The 27,108-nt window shown below is 37.3% G+C and overlaps 1 protein-coding gene across 9 annotated transcripts in view; it reads left to right on the top strand.

Moving 5' to 3' along the window:
• The window catches only part of ENPP2 (ectonucleotide pyrophosphatase/phosphodiesterase 2), a 107,120-nt gene that overhangs the window by 18,701 nt on the left and 61,311 nt on the right, over positions 1-27,108 (top strand). For 6 of the 9 annotated variants that reach the window (XM_058564851.1, XM_058564848.1, XM_058564847.1 and 3 more), the window contains exons 2-3: positions 12,689-12,791; positions 23,999-24,154. In XM_058564851.1, the coding sequence (XP_058420834.1) occupies positions 12,689-12,791; positions 23,999-24,154 (259 nt within the window). Of the gene's footprint in view, positions 1-12,401; positions 12,468-12,688; positions 12,792-23,998; positions 24,155-27,108 lie in introns of those variants that run through there. The other 3 variants (XM_058564853.1, XM_058564852.1, XM_058564854.1) reach the window with 1 other exon arrangement.

Below are 27,108 nucleotides of genomic sequence, written 5' to 3'. Positions count from 1 at the left end.
CTTTTATAAGAATTGTTGTCAATTCTGGTCTCTCTTAGTGTGAAAATGTATAGCTGAATTTTGTATTCTGTTTAAACTGTGTTATCCCAGATAGATTGATCTGGCGCTCTCTCTATTTTTTTTAAAACTCTTGATTTCAACTTGTCAAGATATTTTTGAATTTTGATTCAGTCCATGGTTCATAGTACATGGCAGATAGCTGTCACTGGAGTATTGAGTTCAAGAACATACCCCGTGTCTATGATTCAGGAATCAGGAAACTACCATCTCTGTCACTCCCACAGATGTCTTCTAGTGCTTACGATGCTGGAGAAGGGACACTGAAGTAGTGTCACAGAAGACCTCCCATTTCCAAATCTTGTTAGCACAGAGAAACAACTAAAAGTGAGAGGAAGATGGCTACCGCCTCAATTTTGCTGTCCAAATCTCATGTGCATAATGACAAATCTCAGAGGCATAATTGGCAAAATCTATAAACTGTACCTATAACTCACCCTACAAAAAATGTGCAAGACAGGAGGGGTCCCAGGAAGTGGGGTGGAATAGAGATTGAGTGAGCCAGTTCTCAGTATCCTCCACACATGCCCATTTCATACCTTTGTTCTAACTCATCACAGTGTGTTAATAGACTGTTGACTTGCACATCTCCCAATTAAAACATGCTTTTTATCTCAATATCCCTGAGATTAAGTAGGACTTGGCACAGAGTAAGCTTTCAACAGGCATTAGCTAATATCATAGTTAGTGTTTACTAAATCTGCATGGAACCAGTATTATATGAATTCGTAAAACTCTGGTTTTCCGAAGTTTAGGGTAATTGTCTCACAATGACCAGCATTCTCTTTGATCTCTTAGAAACTTTGAAATAACATGAAATAACATGACGCCCATGGTTCTGGTCACTTCCTCATTACCAACCAATTCATCTTTTTTTTGGGTCAGAACAAGGTCTGCCTAGAATGTGACTTCTGATATGTTCTCAATTAGGAAACATTGTCAAGTATCAAGACTTATCAAACATTTATCAGATTCTCTGCTTTTAATAGACTCAGGTTTCTTCCAGCAAATAGTTGAACTTCCCCTTCCTTTTAGATCTTGCCAATTTTGTAATCCTCATTGGGATATCATGGGGAAAAGACGACTCTCCCACTTAAGAGGTACTTCAACTTGGAAAGTTGCCTGATATATTTGAGCTTGTTTTCTCATATACTGACAATGATAATACTGTAAAGGGTTTTATGAAGATTAAATAAGGCAATATATGTAAATGTTTGAAGTATGTTGCCTGGCAAAGAGCAGGCACTTACTAAATACTAGCTACCAGTTATGGAGTGTCTGCTGCATGCCAGGTATGGTACCACACACGCATACTGGCTTTTCCCTTTCGCTTCACTCTGTCTGTTATCTGAGCTGTCTTGATCTCCCAGTCAGAGGTACCTTGGCTCTGTAACCCCGCCTGTGAGCAGCCTTTCAATGTTATTGATTACAATGTGGGAAGAGTGAGCAAGCATTGATTCTTCTAACTCATAGGGCTGTTTTGTTGTTTTGTTTTTTTTTTAAGAAGTTTTCTTCAAATGTAAGGCATTGTTCTTTTTGTTTTTTAATTGAGGTATAATTGACATATAATATTATATTAGTTTCAGGTGTACAACATGATTCAATATTTGTATATATTGCAAAATGATCACCACAAGAAGTCTAGTTAACATCTGTCACCAAACATACAGAATTTTTTTTCTTCTGATGAGAACTTTTAAGATCTACTCTCTCAGCAACTTTCAAATATGCAATACAGTATTGTTAACTATAGTCACCATGCTGTACATTATATCTCCATGACTTATTTATTTTATAATTGGAAGTTTGTACCTTTTGACCACTTTCACCCATTTCACCCACTCTCTACCCCCTGCTTCTAACAACAATCAATCTGTTCTCTGTATCTTTGAGCTCAGAGAATTTTGTTTTTTTTTTTAGATTTCATGTATAAGTGAGATCATAGCATATTTGTCTTTCTCTGTCTGACTTATTTCACTTAGCATAATGCCCTCAGGGTCCATCCTTGTTGTTCCAAGGCATTGTTCTTAAATTCCCACAACTGTCCCACAAACTCTGACTACACTTTGTTGCCATTAAGATTCAAGACCCTTGAGATTTGTAGGCGAGAACTGGCTTCTCTTCTTAGGCTATTTTATTTGAAAGTAAAATGAAACAGGAAGCCTGATGAAAGTGGTATGGCAGAGGGCCTGAAGGGCTCTGAGAGAGTCCCAGGAAATCCTCCTATTTTTAGGAATGTAGAGGGCTTCATCACACACAGGGGCTGGTTAAAATAGGTCCACACCACCACCACCACACAAACGCTTCAGTCCTCCTGTTAATTATCAGGTTTGGAGGGTAACTGAGGTGACTCCGGAGACAGCTCTGAAGGCACAGACCTGAGAGTTGAAGATCAGGGTTAATGTTACTTTTCTGTCAGTCCAGATGCTTTGGGATTTCTCCACTGCAGGGATAATCTCACTAGCTCTTTTTTTTTTGTTTCTAGCAGTATTTTTTGATATATAATTCATAAGCCGTAAAGTCCACCCTTTTAAACTGTACATTTTGGTGGTTTTTAATGCCTTCACAGAGATGTGCAAACATCACCGCTATGTAATTTTAGAACATTTTCATTACCCCAAAACAACCTTCATACGCAAAAGCAGTCACTCTCACATCACCTGGCAAGCACTAATCTACTTCCTTTCTCAATGGATTTGCCTATTTCAGATGTCTCATATAAATGGAGTCATACAATTTGTGCCTTTTGTGTCTGGTTTTTTTTCACTTAGCATGATATTTTCAAGGTTCATCCGTGTTATAGCATGTATCAGGACTTCATTCCTTTTTATTGCTGAATAGTATTTCATTGGATGAATATACTTCATTTTGTTTATCCATTCATCAGTTGATAACTCTACTGTGAACATTTGTGTAAAAGGTTTCGTGTGGACATGTTTTCAGTTCTCCTGGGTATATACCTAAGAGTGGAATTGCTGGGTCGTATGGTAACTCTATGTTTAACATTTTGAGGAACTGCCAAACTGTTTTCCAAAGTGGTTGCACCATTTTACAATCCTACCTGTAATATATGAGGGTTCCAATTTTTCCGCATCCTTTCCAACACTCGTTATTGTCTGTCTTTTTAGTTTTAGCCAACCTAGTGTGTGTGAAGTGGTATCTCATTGTAGTTTTGATTTGCATTTCCCTGATGACTAATGATGTTGAGCATCTTTTCATGTACTTATTGCCATTTATATATCTTCTTTTGAGAAATATCTATTCCAATCCTTTGACCATTTAAAAAATTGGGTTATATGTCTTTTTGTTGTTGAGCTGTAAGAGTTCTTTATATATTCTGGATATTAGACCCTTATCAGATATAGAATTTGCAAATATTTTCTCCCATTCTATGGATCATTTTTTCACTTTCTTGCCATCTTAGCAATAATGTCTTTCAATCCATGAACATGAATGTCATCTCACTTCTTTAGGTCTTCTATAATATATTTCAGTGAGCTCTCTAGTTTTCAGTGTACAAGTCTCCCACTTCTTTTGTTAAATCGATTCCTAAGTATTTCAGACTTTTTGATACTATTGTAAGTGCAATTGTTTTCCTAATTTCATTTTAGATTGTCCATTGCTAGTGTATGGAAATTTAACTGATTTTTTTATATTTATCTTGTATCATGCAAACTTCTTGAACTCATTTATTAGTTCTAGTAGTTTTTTATAGATCCATTAGGATTTTCTATATACAAAATCATGTCATGTGTGAATAGAGATAGTTTTATTTGTTTCTTTCTGATTTGAATGTATTTTATTTGTTTTTCTTATCTAATTGCCCTGGCTAGAAGTGTGATGTTGAATAGCAGTGGTAAGAGAAGCATCTTTGTCTTGTTCTTGATTTTAGGAGGAAAGCATTCTATCTTCCACCATTAAATATGATGTTAGCTGTGAGATTGTTATAGCAGCCTTTTATCAGGAAGAGGAAGTTCCCTTCTATTCCTAGTTTGTTGAATGTCACTAGCTGTTGTTTGATTGCAAGGGGAATCACAGAAATGGGAGTTTTGCTTCCTCCCCAAGAGGGTACGATCATGCTGCAAAGCATGTGATAATGCCATTCCAGTAGCAAGCATAAACTTCTTTTTAAGTTTGCCTTCAAACAAATTTCTTGAATTGAAGCTCAAATTCTTGGGGCTTTCCAATTCAAATAGAGGGTCTTTATTATTGTAGTTGAAACTTGTGCCTTCCAAGCTGTCCCCAGAGTCATCCCACCCTTTGCCAAATAAGTGCTGGTCATTTTCTCTTGAGGTTAGAGAGAATGTGGAAAGGGTGGTTCACAACTTTTCCAACTTTAATCCACATATAATCTCCCCATAAATAAAGGGAATTTTCCTAGAACTTATGTCACTACTAACCATCTATTATGTGATGGTTAAATGCTAAATGCTGAGAACATGACAGCAGATGATGCAGTTTTTATCCTCCTGTATATAATAATGGCTAATATGTTTGTTCTTTATGTTTCAAGTGCTGAGCTACTTGCTTAACACATTATATCATTCAGTCTTCATATCAACCCTCTGTGATAAGAACTGTTATTATTTTTGTCAAAAGAAATCTGAGTGTTAGAGAATTTAAGCAATGTCTCATGCTTGAAAGTGGCAGACTCAGGTTGGTTGGGCTCCAGAATCCACACTCTTAGTCTATACACCATGTTGTTTATTTCTCCTGCTCTCTTGGAATTTATACTCGTATGGCTGAGACAAGAAAAGCTCAAATAAAACAGGGAACATAGAGGGCAAGACATAAATGTCGTGGGTAGAATCTACAAGTTCTTGAAATGACGATGGTGCAGTGGGTGCTATAGTTGTGAGGGAGATTCTTACGAAGAGGCTGACCTTGGGGAAGGCCATGGATTAAGATTTGGAACACAATGGAAAGAGGAGGACTTCAGGGCTGAGAAACAGCATGAGGAGAAATGTGGACATAGAAATGAGCTTGGACTCCTTGCTTCAAGGAGTTGACTAGAGTTGACTAGTTGGTTGACTAGAGTGAGAGTTTCTGTCACTCATCAATGAAAGATCTGGCCTGGGGGCATTTGAGTCAGTTTTTGGTGTGTGTGTAAGTATCTGAATACTACAATGAAGAGATTGGATTTAGAACAGTATTTAAATAATGGAATTAATTTAGTTATTGATTGTTTTTGTTCGTTTGTTTTCACAAATTGCACTCCTTGAATTTCCAGGTTTCTGAGAAGGTGCCATAGGGAGAAGGGAGGTGGCTTGTTAGATAGGATCCTGGTTCCCCACCCCCACTTAAATTAGAACAGCTCCACATTTAGATGTTGGTATTCATTTTGAGATAAGGTTTTAGTGCTTAAAAAAGGGTTACAAACCACTGAGTTAGCTCAATAATCCTGCTTTACAGATAAAGAAACGTGGGCTTGAAGTGACACAGCTAGTTAGTAAGAGAGCAAGAATTCAAGTTCACTTTAAGTTTCAGTTCCAGTTTCTTGATGCCAAGTACTTCATTCAACAAACATTTATTGTCTGCCTATTATATCTTAGGAAACATGCAAAGCTCTGTGGAGTGCAAGGGTGACTGGTTCCTGCATTCGAAGAGATCATGAGGGATAGAGATGCCTAAAAAGAGATTACAGACAATGTGGGAGCAGAGTGGAGGAGCCCATTGCTCTGGGCGGGAAGGGCAAAGTCGGGGGCTGAGGGAGCGCTTCACAGAGGAGTGAGACCTGACCTGAATCTTCACAAATATTTTGGAGTTTGCCAGGGAGATCTGGTGGAGAACGGCATTCTAGGCCAAAGTAAAAACCTACATTAAAACATGGAGGTGTGAGAGAGCACAACTTAATCAAAGAACAGCAAATATTTCTCTAATTAAGAAAACTTACCATTTATTAAGCATTCTTCTGTGCCAGGCATTGTGCTAAGCAATTTACATGGATTATTTCATGTAATACTCTTAAAAATCCTATGAGCTGGATACAGATGAGAAAACTGAGTCTTAGGATAGAGATGTAATTTGCTTAAGGGCATGTGAGGTCTCACAGTTAAATAGTGGTAGAGCTGGGATCTGAATCCAGAAGCTTAAGTTAGAATCCCATGTGCCTTGCTAAGCAGTTTGGATTTTATCCTCTGGGTCAGTGGTTCTCAAACTTGCAGCAGAATCATCAGGTGGGCTTGTTAAAACATAGATTCTGGGCTCTACCCCTAGAGTTTATGATTTAGTAGGTCTGAGGTAGGACCCAAGGATTTACATTTCTAACAAGTTTCCTGGTGATTATGACCCTGCTGGTCCAGGGATCACACTTTGAGAACTGCTGTGATCGGGAGCCACTGGAAGGTTTTAAGTTTGGGAGGAAAAGAATCAGATTTGCATTTTATGCAGGGCACTCTGGACAATGAATGAGAATGAATTACAGGTTGAATAAGAGAAGACTCAATGAAATGGTGTTTGAAGGGAGCAGAGAGTACAAACAGGAAGATCTTCTAATGTGTGTCCAGAAGAATGAAGATGAAGGGATGAATGTAAAAGTAGTCACACAGTAAGATAATTTAGGTACTAATAGCACTTACCAAGCTCTGATAAATGACAATAATAGTTATAATTAATAACTAGAATCTGTAGACATGGTGTCTGATTAGAAGCAAGAGATGACAAGATTACAGAAGAACAAAAAGTAGTTTTAAGGTTTCCATAGAAAGAAAGAAATTTGGGAGGGTGAACTGGTGGTTTAGGTAGCTGTGTTTCAGGTGTGTTGAGTTGAGGCCCTCGTGTGGCATAATAGAGAGACATTACGCTACAGTGGAAAGAAGACTAAGCTGGCTTAGGAGGCTTGGTTTCTAGGCCTGGCTCAATCACTTGTTCTACCACTTTGGAGATGTCACATGCTCTTTGAACCTCCATTTCTTCTTCTGCAAGTGGAGTTGACAGTAACTTCTCAGCCTGCCTATGTGACACTGGAAGGTAAAGGATGAGAGTCTTCAACCCTGTGACGAAACTTTCGGTAAAACAATTTTCTCTAGTCATATACCCACCCATTCAGATACTGCATGGCCTATATTAAAAAGTAGACTCAAGGATGAAAACCTTGACGAGGCTCACACACATGCCGGTGAGCCATTTTTACCAAACTGTTACAACGTCTCTCCATTCACCTGGACATTTAGCATGAAGGTTTCCGAGTAGCTGGAAAGCAATAGACTTAAAGTGAGTTTTTTTTTTTTTAATTTAATTTTATTTATTTATTTATTTTTTCCCCCAAAGCCCCAGTAGATAGTTGTATGTCGTAGCTGCACATCCTTCTAGTTGCTGTATGTGGGACGCGGCCTCAGCATGGCGGGAGAAGCAGTGCGTCGGTGCGTGCCAGAGATCCGAACCCCGGCTGCCAGCAGTGGAGCGCACGCACTTACCCGCTAAGCCACGGGGCCGGCCCTTAAATTGAGTTTTGAGTTTTAAAATGTTTTCTTATAAGCTAGAGTTGGGAACAAAACTGAGTTATTTCTGGGAGTAATTCTTTTTAAACTTTACTTATGAATAAATGTATTTTTAGTGTTTAAAGTCCAATATAACTTTACTTTAAATCAACTGCATTAGATGATTTTTAGCACTACTGACAAACATTTTAAAACTGTCACCCATATCCTTTGTTTTAACTATTTAATTCTAGAGTGTTAGCAGATGGATACGTATCTCTATGTCTTTCTTATAATCCAACGAAGATTTAAGCAGCTTTACTGAGTATGTATTTGGTCATCATAATCGTTAAGTATTCATTAACTCAGGAGTTGCACTTAACACTTTCCTGCCCCTCAAACCCCATACCTAATTCATTAACAAGCTCTTTTCCTAAATCTCCAGTTTTCTCCCTCTCCACCACCACCATAACGTTCTTGCTGCAAGGTATCACTATCATTTGTCTGGATTACTGCCATAGTCTCCAAACTGGTCTACTGTATCCATTCTTGACTCCCTCCAATTCATATCCACACTGTACAGAGCTTAATGCCTCAAAATCTGATTAAAATTCCACCTGCTTAAGCCCTTTTAAGGCTTTCTATTGCTCTTAGGATAAAGACAATACCACCTAACACGACCAATGAGGCCTCACATGAACTGGCTTTACAAACCAACCTCTCCAGCCTCATTTCACTCCATGCCCACCTTTGCTCTCCCTGCACAAGTCAAACTGGCTGTCTTTTCATCTCATGGAAGTGCCGTGCCTCCACCCTACACAGAACCTTTGCATATCCTGTGCTGTCTAGAATCTTTTCCTCCTCTCTTATCTAGTTACTCCTACCTACCCTTCACATCACAGCTCAACTGATACTCTGCAGTCTTCCATGACCTTCCTGACTAGATCAATCCTGAATTATATGTTTTCATAGCACCATTTACCTCTACGCTTACCACAGTTGCCATTTTCCATTTATTTCTGTGTCTATTTGATTATATGGAGGGCAGGGGACTATGTTTGGTTCAGATCCCCATATAGTACTAGTGCCCAGAACAGTGCTTGGTAAACAGTAGGAACTAATGAATATTTGTGCAATGAATGAGTATTCTTAGAGGGCAGAGATTGTTCTGGTGTAGGGGCATATGCTTAGAATCCATTGGGAGTAAATGTAATGCATAGAAGTTTACAATATAAATTGAAGTCATTGAAAGATGTGACAGTGTTGATTTTAGCTTTCCATTGTGTAATAACTAATAGCACAAGTCCTGTTTGCATTTGAATAGCACATGCTATGTCTCCACTGGGGAACCCCCTGGGACCATAGATTACCCATAAAACTTTGCTTCTGTGGTTTAGAATCTTAAGTGATGTCTTCTTTATACACATCTGCAGTCCTAGATTGTGAGAGCAATTGAGCCAGCTTGTTCCTCTATTAGCCGTCATAAATTTTTGCTCAATTTAGATTGGTAAATCCTTTTTGTAAAGAGTGTTGTCCGGTTTTTGTTCTGAACTTTCTATAGCCTGCAACCATAGCAGAATTTAAAAACAAGACTTAGCTCAAAGAGTTTTAAAATAGAATAGGAAGCATAGATGTGGGTGCTGTTCTCTTACTTTCATAGTGTATGTGCTGTAGTTACTAGTAAGTGATACTACCAAAAATCAGATGGTCAGGAATTGTCTAACATCAAAGCCTTAGAGGCATTCTGGGAATAGTGTTAAGTTAAGTTAAGGCACCGTTATGCAGTTAATTCTGCATAATGAGAAACTGGATATAGATCAAGTTTGAATCAGTTTGTGAAAATTTCATAATTACTGCAGAAGGCAAGAATGACAACCCTCAATTACATATCTTTCGAATCTCAATGTTAACCTCAAGCCCTCTTACCTTAATCAGAGCTTGGGAACAAGGATTCGCAGAACCATTTCATGAAAAGATAGACTGTGCATTTGTATAAATGCAACTACTGTATTGCAATTAAGCAATACACACACTGCTGCTTTGTACCACCAGCAAAGTAAATAAAATACTGTTCTGCTGCTTACAGTTTGGAGATGATTCCCATGGAGGAACAGCCATGGTTTGTCACCAAGAGATCTAAACTTTAATGTCCAATTAATAGTGAGTGCTATTAATAATATATTAAAATTACATTATGAATTAGACCAAGCAATTTCAACTTTCAGGGCACAAACAAAGTAACTCAGAGCAATTTATTCTAATGCTCTGTTTCTCTAAACATGGTCCTTATATTACTTGCATCAGAATAGCCATTGTTCCAGGTCTTGTCTGGCCCCTAAACTCCCCTTTCTTCTCCTCACCCCCTACACCTAATGAATCAGAACCTTCGGGAATAAGCCATAAGCATCAACACTTCAAAGAAGCCCCTGGGGAGATTCTTACTCCCGAGAAAGCTTGAGAACCACAGAATGATTTCTAGGGCCTGAGACTGCCAAAAGATCTGTTTATAGTTGTGGGTTTTCTTCTGCCAGGGGGCAGTGTTCTCTGAAATATGGCTGGATTCATAAACCACGCTGGGAGTTCATTTTAGTATTTCTCATATACTTTCTTGTTTACTGACCCAACCACAAGGGACCTCATACCAAAATCTTAAACACCGGAGCAGGTGAATTTTCTTAGTTTGGTTTTGTTATAGAAAGTTTTGGACTATATTCCAGTCATTTTAGTTGAGTTTCTAGACCTGCATTATGCATTTTCAGGCTTTTTGGTTTTCTCATTATTAGATAATGAGAGGTAATTATATTTGGTAGTTGATTTGATGCCTGAACTAGAGAATTTGGTCATCCTCCTGACAGTTAATTTATAGTGATGTCTTGTAGTAAAACTGTGTTTAACTATGGTTAGATGGTGTCTGTATATGTATGTGTGTGCATGTGTGCACTTGTGAGTATGCGTGTGTTAATGAGTTCCGTATGCACAATGACCTGGTAGAAGATAAAGTTCTTTGGCAGAACGGTTAACAGAAATAGTGGCAGAGCTCAACCCTCTTAGATAATTGCTAACAAGTGCTGTACAGAAGCCAATTATAGATCAACTTGGCTATTACACTTAAGCCTTTTTCCCCCTGCACAGCTAGCCTGCATGTCAAAAAAATTAATGGATGATGTTCAGCTCCTGAGTCTAATTTTTTTTTCAAGGGGAGCCTTCATTGTCCTCTAGCTGGGTTCCTACAATCAAATGTCAGACAGAATCTAAAGTTGTTGGACTCTGTTAAGGGCTGGGGAGGTTGGAGAGAAGGGGAGGCTGGTTTTTCAGAACACTTGGAACATTGTGGCATTACAAATGCAATCACAGGATTGCCTTGATACTTTCCTTTTTGGTTTATAGTTTTCCTCTGCAAAAGCAAGTCTGCATCTTGAAATTTAACATAAATAGTAGAAAAATCTTACATGGAGTTAACATCTTTTATAAGCCTTGCTAAATATCCAACTCCAAATCATTTCAGTATGGCACACAGACTAAAGCAAGAGACTTCTATAGAAAAATTCACAAGCCTGCCATCTCTGCAAGAGTGCAAAATTAAAAGGATTTTAGAGAGGCAACAAAGTTTGGCAGTGCGTTTTCTTTTTCTCAACTAGCTGTTACTAAATTCTAGAATATATAATGAAACCCAGGCCTACTGTACAATCCACCATAAACAAGATCTTGCTTTTGTGCTATCATGTTTTATTTGAGCAGAGCCACTGCTCCGTTGTAATTTGTTGCGTAAGTGCCGTATTTGTTTATGTACACACATATGTTCTGTGCAAGAGTGATGGTCCCTGGGCCTGGAGAGGGAAAAACCAAAGACAAGCCTTCTTCCCTCATTTGAATCCTAAGAGCGCACAATGTCTGAATAACTTTCAGGTTTAGAGACCTGGATTTCTTTGAGAAGTCTCCTGGTTGCCAGATAGCTTAGCAAAGAGACTTTAACACTCACAGTAGCCTCAAAGGACACTGTTTGGTGGCTAGATGATAATTTAACCGGGAAATCACTAGGGAAATAATTCTTTAAAGCTAAATTCTTGTGGCTGTTGAGATTTCCTTCCTAAATTCAATCACTAATAAAGCTTCCCCATCCACCGCCCTCCCTCCCCCCAAAAAACCAAGCTGACAGTTTTTTCGGGAAGAAGAGGCAGACACTGAAGTTATTTTGTCCCTCCTCAGAGGGCAGGACTTTATGCTGCTTAGCTGGCATTTCCAGTATTTTGATAAAACTTACTTCTCTAAACTCTAACAACACACGGGGAAAAATAATGCTATCTCTTGTGTTAGTTACAATCTTGAGAGAGTTCGTCGTGAGAAATATTTGAGGAGTTGGGAGTTGCTGAGAACGTGGCAGTAGGGACAGGGTCGTTTAAACTGCCAGAAAAATAAATAAATGGGAAAGACAGGGAAAGTTATTAGGTTTATAAATTATAAAACTTTCCTTTTTTAAAAAAATAAAGTCGTGAGGTTGACTACATTGAATGACTACATTGTAAACCTTAAAAGCTTAAAGCTGGTGGAAACCCTTTTACGGCTGTTTCTTTTTTATCGGATAAAATGCATTTGGTTTCTTTTTTACAAACCATGTTTTTGTGAGGGAAGGAAAATGAACATGCACTGTTATTGGCCACAGCAACATAAGAAACCCTCATGTTACTGTAGGAAACCACATGAAAGTGTCTGTGTGTTAGGGGAGGGACCGATACGGGGGTGGGGAGAAGGAGGGTGATGTTTCTAGCCTCTTAGGCTCAGAGCTGCGATTTGTGAACAAACCGTGATGAAATCAAGCTTTGGACAAATCAGAGGAGCCTATCAACCTCCCAGGTGGGATTACTTGTAGTTAATAGACTGAACTCAGAGCCCCAAAAAGCAGTGCATTCAGTGTAGGCAAAAAAAGAACACACTGCAAAAGGCTTTCCAAGAACCTCTGCCATGGCTAGGAGAAGCTCGTTCCAGTCGTATCAGGTAGGAGAAGGATGGACTGACAGAGGAAAAACTTGATCCCCAGAATCAGCTCCTGATTTTGAATTTTTCTTTTTGTTTTTAAAAGTAAGAAAGCATTTTATGGTACATTTTGGAAGTTGTAGGATTGGTTGAGGATGTTGAAGTCATTTGAATTGGCTTCATGTAATTTGCTTTAGTCTTGTGTGGATGTGTTTGACAACTTAATCTCTTTCTTCCCTTAGATAATATCCCTGTTCACTTTTGCCATTGGAGTCAATATCTGCTTAGGATTCACAGCAAATCGAATTAAGAGGGCAGAAGGATGGGATGAAGGCCCTCCCACAGGTAAGTGTAGCAACTATTTGCATTTTCAATCCTTTTAAAATATTATACACTAGGTAATCAGTTTAAGCTCATTAAGAAATTCATCTTTGAGATAATCTTGCAGTATAACTAATTTAGTCCTAGATTTGTCTGGAGTAAAGCCAGCTCTGTGTATAATTCAGGTGAGAGAATGTAGTTTTAATTAGAGAACATTTATGATTGCTTCATGGTAACCGACTTTTTAAATCTTTGTACTCTGAAATTTACAAATATTAAGATAAAAATTAAAACTCTTGTTAGTAGAGAAGGCTAAAATAGAAGTGGTGAGAACAGGTGCTGGTTTAATATTGGAGATACATGAATTTGATTTATTGTCATGTGATAGAGAATGTAGTATATGTCTCCAGAAAGTTCTGACCTAGGAAAAAAGAGAAATATAAGTAAAAAAGACAGTGAACTGTCTTTATGAAACTTGAGAAATTTAGGACTATGAGGTTAAGATTTACCTAAAATAGGAAAAACATAAAAGAGAAGAGGGCCTTAAAAAAGCTTACAGGATTGACTTGCACTCATTGTTTTTTCTTTTGGCATAAGGAAAGGTAAGTTTTAATAATGTACCTTGACTTAACTAATAGAACCGAAGTGAAAGAGTTTCTTTCTACAATACACTGCACCATAAGCAGTGTGGGAATTCTTATAAAGGAGCTCCTTGTGCAGACGGAGGGGGCTTAACTGACCAGGTCTTAAGTAATGAGTTGGTTAATTTCCTGGAAATTGGAGCTGCTGATGGTTTTATAAATAAAAATTACATATTAAGTAATAGGTATTCTAGGGGGCAATATTTTCTTGACTTTCCCTGACATCTCAGCATGTTTGTCTGCCTTCCTGTGAATTTTGCATTTCTCTGTATTTCTTGACCTGACTCCTCTAAAAGACTATCACCTGTCTCTGGTTAGCCAGCATAAGATTTTATTAACCACATTATGATACATATATTGATGGAATACCAAATTTTCCTTACATCAAGTAAGCTACTTTTGAGTCACACCAGAAGGTTGAAAGAATTATATTGGAAGTAGTTTAGTGAGTCAAAGTGGGGTGTGATTGGGGTGAAAAGTGAGAAAATAGATCATAGAAATTGAACCCCCAGGGAGCCAAATGGACAAAATGAGTTGTCTTCTGTTGGGGAGGGAGAGGAGAGATCACTGGGCTGGAGAATCCTGTTTTTATTGGTAACAAATGCTCTCTTCAAAGACCTCTTTTTCTTGTTCCAGACAAGTATAACTCTCATTAACAATGGCTGTAACTGCTCAGACTGGAAAGGGATCAAATCCTTCGTATGGTCCTGTGGGCAAGCTAGCAACTGGAGAGACCAATGGAGGTTCTTTCCAATGCACCCTAAAAGGAGCTTTTTTCTCTTTCGTATTAATATATCACTTCAGCTAAAACTGATATTAAAAGCTGTTTCCTTAATGAATGTGTAAAATCAAGTCACTCATTATTTTCAAAGTTGACTTTTTTGGAAAACAGTCATGAAAGTCCTGGACTGGTACCCTGGATCTATGTAACTTGCTGTGTGGTCTTGGGCAAGTCACTTGTGAAGTCTGTTTCCTTAGCTGGACAAGGAGGATCAAGCCTAGATGATTTCTAATTTTCCTTCTGAATTGAAAAAAAGCTCAAGATTCTATCCATTCTGTTTCATTGTCTCTTGAATTTGTGTGCTCTCTACTGGAGAACTTGAAAAGTATAGACCAGATTTATTAATTCTTGAATGTATTCTATGTGTAATAAATTATTTCCATACATTATAAGAAACAGCTATAAGAACTAACAAATCAATGCTACTTCTAGAAAAATAATATAATCTGTATTATAATCTATAAATCTATATAATCTTAAATAGACTACAAAATATTTGCTTCTTGAATTATTTAATTAAATCATCGATTATTTTAGGCCTTTATGGTGTCTTCTAAAATAATTTATTAGTGAAAATTCTACTTATATGAAGCTTAGTCGTGAGATACAATGCCATTTAACTCTGAGTTTTAGGATTTTAGTATGCCTGAACACTTTTTATTTTTAATTTTTCTGTTGATGTAGCTTACCGGCTGTTTAGGCACTGCGGTTGATTTCTACTGAATAAAGACTAGAGATGTACTTTGGAAACTGAGTGAAAGCATAGTGCAGAGAGTTTAAGCATTTTTATCTTTTTAAATGTTAGATGTGCCTAGAAAGGGGCCCCCTCAAATAACACATGTAGTTGGTGATTCTGTCAACAAAGCCTTCACATCAAAAAACATTGGGCGAACTTTATATATGTATTAGAACAAGATAGTAGGAGGAATGGCAGCCATGCCTATTTTCAACACTGCTTTCATGTTCCAACAAAATCCTGAGAAGCTCAGTGTTTCGAGATTGTTTCACCCAACAGAAGGAACACAAAGTGTGTTAATCTATGGCCAGCTTCAGACTGACCAGAGCAAGGTCTCCCATTCAAAAGCAGTTTTTTGTTTAGTACGTGTGGTTCCTCAGAGTCCTCAACAATAGCTGAGAACATTCTACACACATGCAGACCCTTGCTGCTGTACTATGGACTGGAGTGTTAGTTTCAAGGCTGTGGCAGTGGCAACAAACTGTTAACTAGCACACTTGTTAGCTGTTTTTATTGTTAGGACCTAGTGATCTATTGGAAATAACGATGGAATGGAATTTCTTCTACCAGATCATAAAATATCTATCAATTTATTAGAAGATGGGAAACAAGCAAAGCTAATTATAATTCTGTTGGGTATATATAATAGGCAGTCAGGTAAATGAGATGGCTGGAATAAATCTTCAGAGAAAATGCAAATAATAAGTGCAATTCAGTTTGGCATCTTGTCCCATACCTCTGATATAGTCAGCTTGCTTTACCTTTAAGACTGCAAGAGAATTTGTGTGTATGCAGGTATGTGTGCACTCATGTACGTGTGCATATGTGTGTGTGTGTGGTGTTATGGTGGAGTCTATTTTACTAAAGTTGATGATACATACTCTTTCAGTCTCCGGGTGGAAATGGGATATCCCCTGAAATATAAGCCACTTGATACTGGAAAGACAAAAGGAAATTTGTGAGCTTGTGAATAACTGGCTGATAGAGGCTTGAAATCGCAATCCAATCCATCATCATTTTTAATGGCTTGAAAGTTTTAAAGTAGGTGAATGTGAATGAAATTCATGGGTAAATGTGAAATGAAGAGTGTCTCAAACAACTTTGTGAGTAAAGCTTTTCTTTGTGAATCATAGAGAAAACAGACGATAGTAATAGGAGCGGGAAGGTTCATGTTCATTTGATAACTTTAGGAATCTTATTCTACAATTTAAATGATGGAATGGTAGTGTGTAGAAAACTGCAGAGCTGACAGATATATCAGCCATTACTCTGTGAGGACAACTATCTCAGGAGGAATATGAGACTCATCAGACTTTATGTTAGATCTAATGTAGAAATCAGGGGGAGTTTAAGTTGGAATGAAATCATCTGAATTAGAATCTAAGGAAGGCACAGATTTTTCAGTTCTTTGTTAAATGGAGCTTTGGCGTAGTAATTTTTCATTTGTCTTGAAACTATACAGAATCTTCTATCTTGTTTACATAACCAGAAATCTCAGTCTTCAATGTAGTTCAACATAGATTCTTGAATCAACAAATCTTCCAAGATCATTTCTTAAAAAGAGCGTCCAAAATTTGGAGCCTATGTACGAAGTTTGAAAAATCTTTTGTTGATGAAAACAGTACTGAATTTATAGTCAGATGATCTAAAATTTTAGCCAGGCCTTTGCTAGCTCATATGGCCTAGAGTTCTGATTTTTCAGCCAGGAAAATGGGGATAATGTTGCCTCTTTCTCTGAAAAAGTTTTTGAAAACAAAATGCCATTTTAGGCTGATGAAAATATAAGACGTTAAGTATATGGTGATACATTTAAATTATCTTCTATTATGTTTGAAGGCCAGTATCTAAGTTCTTATCTTATCGAGTTGACAATGCCTGTGATTTAAAATGATGGCATTTCATGTTTGGCAGCAGATTTGCAAATTATTCAGACTCAGACTACTGAATACCATCGTATATGCTATTTGAGTAGTTTAGAAGTTGAATTAAAGTTTTTATTTATTTTTTTATTTTATTTATTTATTTTTTTTCTCTATGTGTTTGTTTATTGTTGTTATTATCTACTACTTAATGAAGGAAATCATACGGTATTTGACCTTCTCCCTCTGACTTATTTCACTTTGCATAATACCCTCAATGTCCATCCATGTTGTCACAAATGGCTGGATTTCATCGTTTCTTATGGCTGAGTAGTATTCCATTGTGTGTATAAACCACATCTTCTTTATCCATTCGTCCTTTGATGGGCACTTAGGTTGCTTCCAAGTCTTGGCTATTGTGAATAACGCTGCAATGAACACAGGGGTGCGTGTATGTTTATGCATTGGTGTTTTCAAGTTCTTTGGATAAATACCCAGCAGTGGAATAGCTGGATCATATGGTAGTTCTATCCTTGATTTTTTGAGGAATCTCCATACTGTTTTCCATAGTGGCTGCGCCAGTTTGCACTCCCACCAGCAGTGTATGAGAGTTCTCTTCTCTCCACATCCTCTCCAACATATGTTGTTTCCTATCTTGTTAATTATAGCCATTCTCACGGGCGTGAGGTGATATCTCATTGTGGTTTTGATTTGCGTTTCCCTGATAGTTAATGATTTTGAACATCTTTTCATGTGTCTGTTGGCCATCTGTATATCTTCTTTGGAGAAATGTCTGTTCAGGTCTTTTGCCCATTTTTTAATTGGGTTGGTAGTTTTTTTTGTTGTTGAGATGCATGAGTTCTTTATATATTTTGGAGATTAAGCCCTTATCAGATGTATGGTTTGCAAATATCTTCTCGCAATTGTTAGGTTGTCTTTTCGTTTTGTTGATGGTTTCCTTTGCTATGCAGAAGCTTTTTAGTTTGATGTAGTCCCTTTTGTTTATTTTTTCTGTTGTTTCTCTTGCCCGGTCAGACATGGTGCTTGAAAATATGTTGCTAAGACGGATGTCGAAGAGCGTACTGCCTATGTTTTCTTCTAGAAGTTTCATAGTTTCAGGTCTTACATTCAAGTCTTTAATCCATTTGGAGTTAATTTTTGTGTATGGTGTAAGGTAAGGGTCTACTTTCATTTTTTTGCATGTGGCTATCCAGTTTTCCCAACACCATTTGTTGAAGAGACTTTCTTTTCTCCATTGTATGTTCTTGGCTCCTTTGTCAAAGATTAGCTGTCCATAGATGTGTGGGTTTATTTCTGGGCTTTTGATTCTATTCCATTGATCTGTGTGTCTGTTTTTGTGCCAGTACCATGCTGTTTTGGTTACTATAGCTTTGTAGTATATTTTGAAATCAGGGAGTGTGATATCTCCCTGATTTGTTCTTTTTTCTCAGGATTCCTTTAGCTATTCAGGGTCTTTTGTTGTTCCATGAATTAAAGTTTTTAATCTTTTAAATTTAAGTTTATAGAAATCTGTTTTGTTGTAGTTTATGACATCTTTCTACATGTATTTATAAATGCATTGAAGTACAGGTGTTGGAAAACTTCTCAGGTGAACCTATTTATTAAAAAAATTGTCTATGAAATCTGGCCCAGCAGCTGTGAAGAAGAGAGAAGAGTGATGCCATAATAATGGGTATTTATAGAAAGTGATGTATTTAGGAGGCAGAGATACTGACATGCAGACCTGTATGTGAGTGCTGCTTAGTAAGGGACGAGGTAATAGATCAAGAAACAATGGCAGGGGCTGGCCCCGCGGCTTAGCAGTTAAGTGCGTGCTCCACTACTGGCAGCCTGGGTTCGGAGCCCGGGCGCGCTCCGGGCACTGCTTCTCTGGCCATGCTGAGACAGCGTCCCACATACAGCAACTAGAAGGATGTGCAACTATGACATACAACTATCTGCTGCTTTGGGGAAAAAACGGAGGAGGATTGGCAATAGATGTTAGCTCATAGCCGGTCTTCCTCAGCAAAAAGAGGAGGATTGGCATGGATGTTAGCTCAGGGCAGATCTTCCTCGAAAAAAATAAAAAAAAGAAAAAGAAAAAATGGAAACTTCAATATGAGAAAGTATGACCAGAAAGAATGAATTATATACTCTAGAAGAGGCATAAGACAGTATTATATTCTAGAGTTGGGTGGCATCTTGAATGTCGTGCCTCCTTTTCCTGCAATTTATACTTCAGACAGAGCAGGCAGACACAGGAGAACCAGTTCTGTTTCAATGCTCTTGGAAAGAAGGCGGCATAACCACAGTCTGTAACCCATTTCAAGGCTTGACTCCCTCTTTCAGGAAGCGCTTGGGCTGAGAACCATGGAGAATGTGAGAATCAGATAGGGTGCTGTATCTCAAACTCTGAACAAAAGACCAGACAAAACTTAGAAGAATCTTCCAGCTTTAGGCTGAGCTAAATGTTTTCAAACTTAAATATTACCTCCCTCATTGGCCATCATCCAAATCTGAAAATTTCTGTTTTGCAGAGAGATTTAGAGGGAAATATGATTGGCAGTCCAGGATGAAGTAATGTTTAGGTCACAACTCTTGTCATGAATTAGGTTCTTTCCAATAGTCTAATTAAATTATCAGTAGTTTCCCCCTATATAAATGGCACCAGAATTCTACACTACTTCTGTATATGTATGGTAAGATGGAACGTTTTAAAAATAAGATTTTACTTAGCTAAGTAAAAATAATTTTACTTATTTCTATCAGAATTATGAATTTGAGTGAAATAAACCATGTTTTACATTGGTATTTTTTTAAATCATGAAATTATGCTTTTGTGAAAAATAAGGAATGTATAGCATTGTTTTTATGTATATCATTTATGTACATATACACACATTTTAAAATTTGAAGTCTCTATTTAAAAAAACGATGTCTTTGTAGACCTGTAACATTTATTTTTTAAGGTTCTGGAACCGACTTGTATCTTTGAAGTAAAATAATGTTATTTAAATTTGTAATTAAAAAGGTAGCAGAAGAATTTGAATCTCATAAAAGTATTGGCAAATGGCTCATATGAAATTCTACACCTCCATCATACCTATCACACATTTCTGACTTGATCCTTTTGAGCTTTTTAAAAAAGTTTTTGTCTTCCTTGTTAATTCCAAGCTTTTACGGAAGTCTCAATAATGATCTGAGATGAAAATTATGGGATACCCCAAGGTCATTTATCCTTCAGTTTTCATCATACTTTTCAATAAATTATAGAACCGAAGTGTGTACATTGATGTTCTCTTGATTTAGGTCAGGTAAACGAAGGCTTTACAGATTTTAGAATTCGCACTTATAGTAAGTCAGGGAATCTTTGCATATTTGACCATGACCACTGACTGAATCAGGTGCTAGAGCTTGTTATGAAGGAAGATGGCGGCAGTGGGATAGGCCCTGGAAATGCAAAGTGAATATTATACTACTCTATTACTTTTTTTATTAAGAAAGGTGCAGCAGTTGACATTCTTGGGATTATTGGATTCAAAGAAGTATATGACTCAGTTCACCTTCCTGTTTCTCCTTCTGCCATTGTCAGCTGATTCCACGTCAGCCAAGAATGAATTTTGGCATATGTGTCTCGAATCCACACAGGCCTAGGAATTTACTGTTAGTTGAAAGCTGTTGGTAACCCAATCTTGAGTACAATACTTTTTATGAGATATATCTTTGCATTATGAGCGCCAGTGCACCTCTTTCTTAACCAAGCTATCTTCAGTTTAAGGATTGGCAAGGAAGATTATAATTGATAGGGTCAAGCTATTGAGTGAGATTCAATTATTTTTAAAAACAAAGTGAGGGATAAACTTAGAGAGTAATTAATGTTGTAAGAAAATAGTAAAAATCACGTTGATAAAATGGATGAAGAAAGGTTTAAAATGGCTGAAAATTCATACAGGTATTTTGAAAGTAAAGAGAGAAATAGGGAAGAGATTATGATGTGGGGAAAGCAGAGGTCGTGAATGGAGGAAAATTTCAAATGCGTGCTGGGACACCACGAAGAAGAGGAAACAGGACATCAAACAACTGTAAACAATGTGCCTTTGGATGTCTTTTCATTATCTCAGCTATAAGCACAGCAAAGCATATTTACATATGCAGCTCACGGGAACTAATGCTACTCATAATTTATTAGATGGCTGTTGGAATGATTCTGTCTAAGCAGTACCCTTAAAAAAGGAATAATTCAATTATAAGCATTTTCCTTATCTTTATTTTTACCATAGGACTTTCTCTATTTTTCTTTTTTTCACTTCTCAATCCCTCCACCCCCCACAGTTCCTTATGGTCCAGCGGGCACTGTTGACAGGTTGGCAAAAGTCAATAGAAAAATGTGGTTTGTGAACCGGAGGTAAGACACTGCATTGGAAACCTTATTTCCTAAACCGAACTGGTGCGATTGGTACGTATTTCAACAGCCCAGAATCAACCATGCAAAAGTGTTTCACATCTCATGGTCTAGTGAATCTGTTTGCTTTAGTTGAACTGATCTGTTGCCATAAAGGTTAGGATTGGGTGACTCGGACTTTGAAGCAAACAAAGCACTAAGGGATGAACAGGATGTTCAGATAAATGGCTTTGGTGAACCTAGAAATGTCACTTAACATCTGTTCTCCTCCTGCGTCTTGATTTTTCTTGATTTTAAAAGTAATACGTACTCATTATAAAAAAATGAAAAATTCATAAACATGTAAATAAAGAAATAAAATTACAAATAGCATGTCATAGATAACATTTGTTAGGATATTTTTGTATATGTTATATAATGTATATTTTATACGCATATATACACATGCATATATACATATATTTGAGAGAGAGAGAAGTAAGGAAACAAACAAAAAGACATTTGTAAAATGTCTTAGAAATTTCAAACTACCGAAAGGTAAAATGTCTCTTTGCCTCTCTCTTTCTCAGTCATTTTCCCCAAATGTAATTCCTATAAAGAGTTTCTTGTAGGACAAAAAATAGGTTATTCACACCTGCACTTTTGAAAAGTTATGCACACCTATATCTTTTCTCAATCTCTCTGCCCCTACCCTCTCTCTCTCTCTCACCTCTAGCTCTGGCTCTGTTTTTATTTTTATCTTTTTCTCTATCCTTATTGCTCTTTTTATCTCTATTTTTAACACAAAATATAATATGTACTACTTAATACTATAACACTGTTCTGTACTTTGCTCTTTAAAAAACTTGTTTATATATTTTGTTGATCTTTCCTTATTAGCCTACAAGATCTACTCATTCTTTTTAAGGCCCGGGTGATATTCCACTTCTGGATAGAGTGATTCTTTTTTGATGAGGAAAACAACTTTGGTTGACTTCAGGGTCCCTCCCTCTCCTTACAAAAGATTGTAGTGCATAGGACATTTTTTGTACGTATGTCTTTTTTTTTTTTTTTGTGAGGAAGATCAGCCCTGAGATAACATCCATGCCTATCCTCCTCTTTTTTTGCTGAGGAAGACTGGCCCTGGGCTGACATCCGTGCCCATCTTCTTCCACTTTATATGGGACGCCGCCACAGCATGGCCTGACAAGCGGTGTGTCGGTGCGTGCCCGGGATCCGAACCCGGGCCGCGAGCAGCGGAGCGTGAGCACTTAACCGCTATGCCACGGGGCCGGCCCCTGTACATATATCTTGACAATCTTTTGGAAATATATGTGAGATATAAATTCCTAGAAATGGAGTTTCTGGGTGAAAGATTCATATGCATTTAAAAACGTCGATAGATATTTCCAAATTGTGTTCTATCTTAGGAAAATTTTTATCCCTAACAACAGCTATGACACTCCTTATATTTTCCATTCATCAGAAATTATTTCGTAAGCTACAATGAGGATCCAGCTTAATTCTTTCCAGTCAGCCAGTTATTCCAGCACTACTTACTAATTAATCCTTCTTTCAGTTACTGATTAATCCCTGTTTCTTCTTCTAATTTATAATGTTATTGTCATTATAAAATGAACTCTCATATATTTGGCCTTATTTCTGGTCCTCACCCCTCAGCACTGATCTACTTATTTTCTACTACCAAACTGTTTTAATGATTTAACTTCAGAATATATTTTACTGTCTAGTCGTCGCCAAATTACTCTTCCTTTCAGTTATTTATTATTTCTTGATTGATCGATTGATTGATAAACTTTTAATATCCTCTCAAGTTTTGAGAAACCCTCTTTCTATTTTTATTGTGATTGCCTTGAATCTTTAGGTTTCTTTAGGAAGAATTGATATTTTTATATTAATATTTTTACCTCTAAGATGGTATGTCTTTCCATTTGATTACATCTTTTAAAATACCTTTTTGTAGAGTTTTAATGTGTTCTGCATGTGGATTCTACACGTGTCCTATTAAATTTACACCTCGAAATTTTATCTTTTAGGTACTATGATGAATGGAACTTCCATTTAATTTTTGAACTAATATTGCCTATATATTACAAATTTGTGGAATTTTCATCTCACTGAATTCTTTTTTTTCAAACTTTTAGTTCATTCTTGAGATTTCAAGATATGCAATTATATCATATGAAAATAATGAAAGAGGATTTATTTTTGACAAGCCGAGACTGTAGAGTTTGTGTTTGTGTAACTCTGGTTATAGGTGTAGATTTTATGGCTGGAAAAGATCTTTAAAGTCTTCTATTCCAATCCCAGACGTTCAGACTGTTCTCAGAACATATGGGCTCAATTTTCCTGACAAAAAGCCATGAATTTTTAAATAGGGAAATGAGCTCTTGTTTCTAAATGTATAGATAAAAATTCTGTTCTCTGTTGGCAACATCAGCATCCACAGAGGTACTAACCATCACAGAATTGCAGTGATAATAATTGTAAACAATAACAAAACCAATAGCCAACATTTGTTACACTATCTATATGTCTGACACCCTGTTATGTGTTTTGCATAGGTTGTTTCATTTAATTCTCGTGACAACCTCCAGTTACTTTTATTAAACCCCCATCTTACAGATGAGAAAACCATGGCGCAAAGAATTACAGCAACCTTCTGAGGGTACATAGCTTGCAGGTGATGGAGGCAGGCTGCTTAGCCAGAGTCTGACTGCATCACCACACTGTACTGCTTCCCAGTGCCACCCCTTCGTGGCGACATGAGCCAGTCCCCAATCCCATTGCCTTTGCCTCTTGTGTCTTACAGTGTTATCAGACTCCCCCTGGACCAACACTTCCGGATCTTGCAAGGGCAGATGCTTTGAACTGCAAGAGGCTGGACCTCCTGAATGTCGGTGTGACAACCTGTGTAAGAGCTACAGCAGCTGCTGCCATGACTTTGATGAGCTTTGTTTGAAGACAGGTATGTGACTTTTGAGTCCTCTTTAGCCTCGATTAGACGGCTTAAAGATCCCCGGCTCTTGTACGTGTGCATCGCCACCCTGCTTTGGCCAAACCAAACCGTGGGTTCTAGTTTTACTTCTTGAATGATTGCCAATTGTATGATGAGTCAACCTGTGTGACTGTTGCTTCCATAGAAGGCCCACCCAAAGGATGTTCTTTGCAGCTGCAATCATTGTTTGCTGGTTTCAGAAGTATCTCTGGCCAGGCTTTTTTTCAACTTCATTATGTCTGTCTCTTGCTGTCAATTCCCACATTCATTTCTAGGGCATGTGGGCTGAAATTGTGCACATTCTTGAAGTGTTGGGATTTTTTGTTTTTCTTGCTTTCTTTCTTTATTTTTGCTTGCCTGCACAGTTTCTAGCATGTTTTTATTCCATCTTATCCGTGATGTCATTCCCCATTCTCTGTGCAAGTGGAAAATTGCTATGGAATTCTACTTGGGATTGCATGCTCGAGTAGCTCTAAAACCTTTCTCTACAGTTTTCTTGACTTTTATTTGCATTTCTTCTATACTGGAAGAGTCAGTAGAATCTACAAACTTCTGAATGAATGCACATGAGTTGAAAAGAACCACCTTTGGGGACTTTGCCATCCCACCTGCTGTTTTCAAAGCCCAACACTTCAGATAGGACTATGGAGATACCTTGTAGGCTATCGACCACACCTCTGGGCAAAATCATAATCAAACTCTCTGAGAGAGACCACAATTGACCCTGTTCTTAATACCACCAGATGCAGAGATTCCACAGCTCTCTTAACAAGTTATTACTTGTTTTTGGACTTTTATGGTTAGATGATTCTTTCAAAAATCTAACCTCTGTTTCATTGCTATTAGTCTTATCTTCCTAATGATATCATTCTCCTTTGCTAAAGAAATAGCCCTTGATTTAATAAAAACTGACGTCAACTCCCTTACTAGATCTGATTTGTTTGTTTACCCCTCAAAATAAGAAGAGTTTCATTAGGCTGTTTTTTGCATAATATGTTTTCCAAACATTGACCTTTTTGTTTGTTGTTGTTACTTTTCCTTTGGAACTTCTCCCAGGTTCCTTAGTTGTGGGTCTGCAAACTTAAATGCCGAGAACCTTGTAAACTGAATATATGGATGGAACAGATGTTCCAGCAGAATTCTTTAGCTCTAAATCATTATTTCAAACCAGCAGTCTGTGTTTGCTTGGCACTGAGGAATTAAAATTTTATATTTCCTCTCCACCTTCGGTGGCTTGTCCCTGACATGTCATCCCAGCCTTCCGCATTCCTCATCTTAGAGCTCCTTGCAAAGTTGAATGGCTCTCCTGACTCTAGCTAAGCCCTCTCTGAGTGTAGCTCATGCCTTTCTTCCTAGGTTTAATAAATATGGTCTATAATAACATTTTTCAAGTAGTTTATTTCCCTGTGTACAAAGATAACATATGCCAAGTGTGGAAGAATCAAATATCAAATAATAATAAATAGTTGAAGGAGAAAACAAAAAAGTCTTTGGGATTCTACTGTGCTGACACAAGCACTCTCTAGAGATAGGCACAATCAATGTTTCAGTGTAAACTCTGACTACTCTGTGTGTGTGTGTGTGTGTGTGTGTTTAGTAGGTACGTATGTGTGTTTGTATATTTATACAAGTTTGTATATGCCTGTGTGAGAGTGTATCTGTGTTTGTATACCTTTATACACATCATCCTTTTTTTTTGATTGGCTACATAGTATTCCATTGAACAGATGCAACCTACTTCATTGAGTAACTGATATTTAGATTTTCCCCAATTTTTGCTATTATGAACAATGTATCAATGAATACTATTCATGCATATTTGTACTTTTGTCTGTTTTCCTTAAGATAAATTCCTAGGTGTGGAGAGTCAGAGTCAGAGTATATACGCATTTTTAAAATTTAGATACATATTATAAAATTATATTTCTGAAAGCTTATATTTCTCTCAGAGGGCACAAGAGCCTTTCACTACTCTTTCAGCACTGGATATTCTCATTCTTAAAAATCTTTTCTTTCTGATCTGATAGGTAACCTTCTTATTATTCAGTAAGATTAAATTTTTTTATGTTTATTCCCATGTTTGCCTTGAAAATTACACACCTGACTGGCTCATACTTCGTAGTTCTGAACCTGATTTTTTTTTTATTCCATTATTATATGAAATCAATAATTCCTCAATAAATGTAGCTTGTTAATAGTGATGCTCCTTTGGAAGCAAAGGGATTTTCTTATGAAAGTAGGAGAGGAATAAAAGTATATTGGTTGGTAGAGTTATCTTTGAATTGGGAAAAAACCCCACGGTCTCTATCAGTCAAAGTAACTTTGGAAAATTGCTAACCATTGGGAATAGCAGGTCCTGGATAAAGAAATTCCAAGCATTTAATCTGCTTGGGAAGAGAAGGCAGTGGAAATGTCAAAAAATCAGAGAATTGAATCAAGATGCAAAGATAATTCTAAAAGAATAGAAATTAAACAGTGGCTGCATGGTTTTCTAGCACGGCAATTAATGTCTCTTTATCCATTTATTCACTTAACAATAGTATGTCTTGTTAGAATAATACTAAGGAGCAGCATTGCTTCCTAAAATCATTGTCTTTTACTTATGACATATTTTAAGAGATGAAGACCTTAAGTGTTCCTTAGCTCAGAGAAGCCTTTCTTGACCATTCTATGTCAAGTAGCACTTCCCTCCCACCCTGTCACTCTCTACCAATGCCATCCTCTTATTTCCTTCACGGCACTTAGCAAAAACTGAAATTATCTTGTTTACTGGATTACCTGCTTACGGTCTGTCTATCCCAATTGGAATGTATGCTCCATGAAGACAGAACCTTGTCTTTCTTGTTCTTCATGACCTCCGCAGCACCTAGAACATGGAAAACACAGTAGAAATATTTATTGAATTAACTATGAAGTTTCTCAAT

The sequence above is a fragment of the Diceros bicornis genome, chromosome 21 (assembly GCF_020826845.1).
Source record: "Diceros bicornis minor isolate mBicDic1 chromosome 21, mDicBic1.mat.cur, whole genome shotgun sequence".
In the NCBI taxonomy this organism is placed as follows: Eukaryota; Metazoa; Chordata; class Mammalia; order Perissodactyla; family Rhinocerotidae; genus Diceros; species Diceros bicornis.
This window is presented reverse-complemented; position numbering and strand designations above follow the sequence as displayed.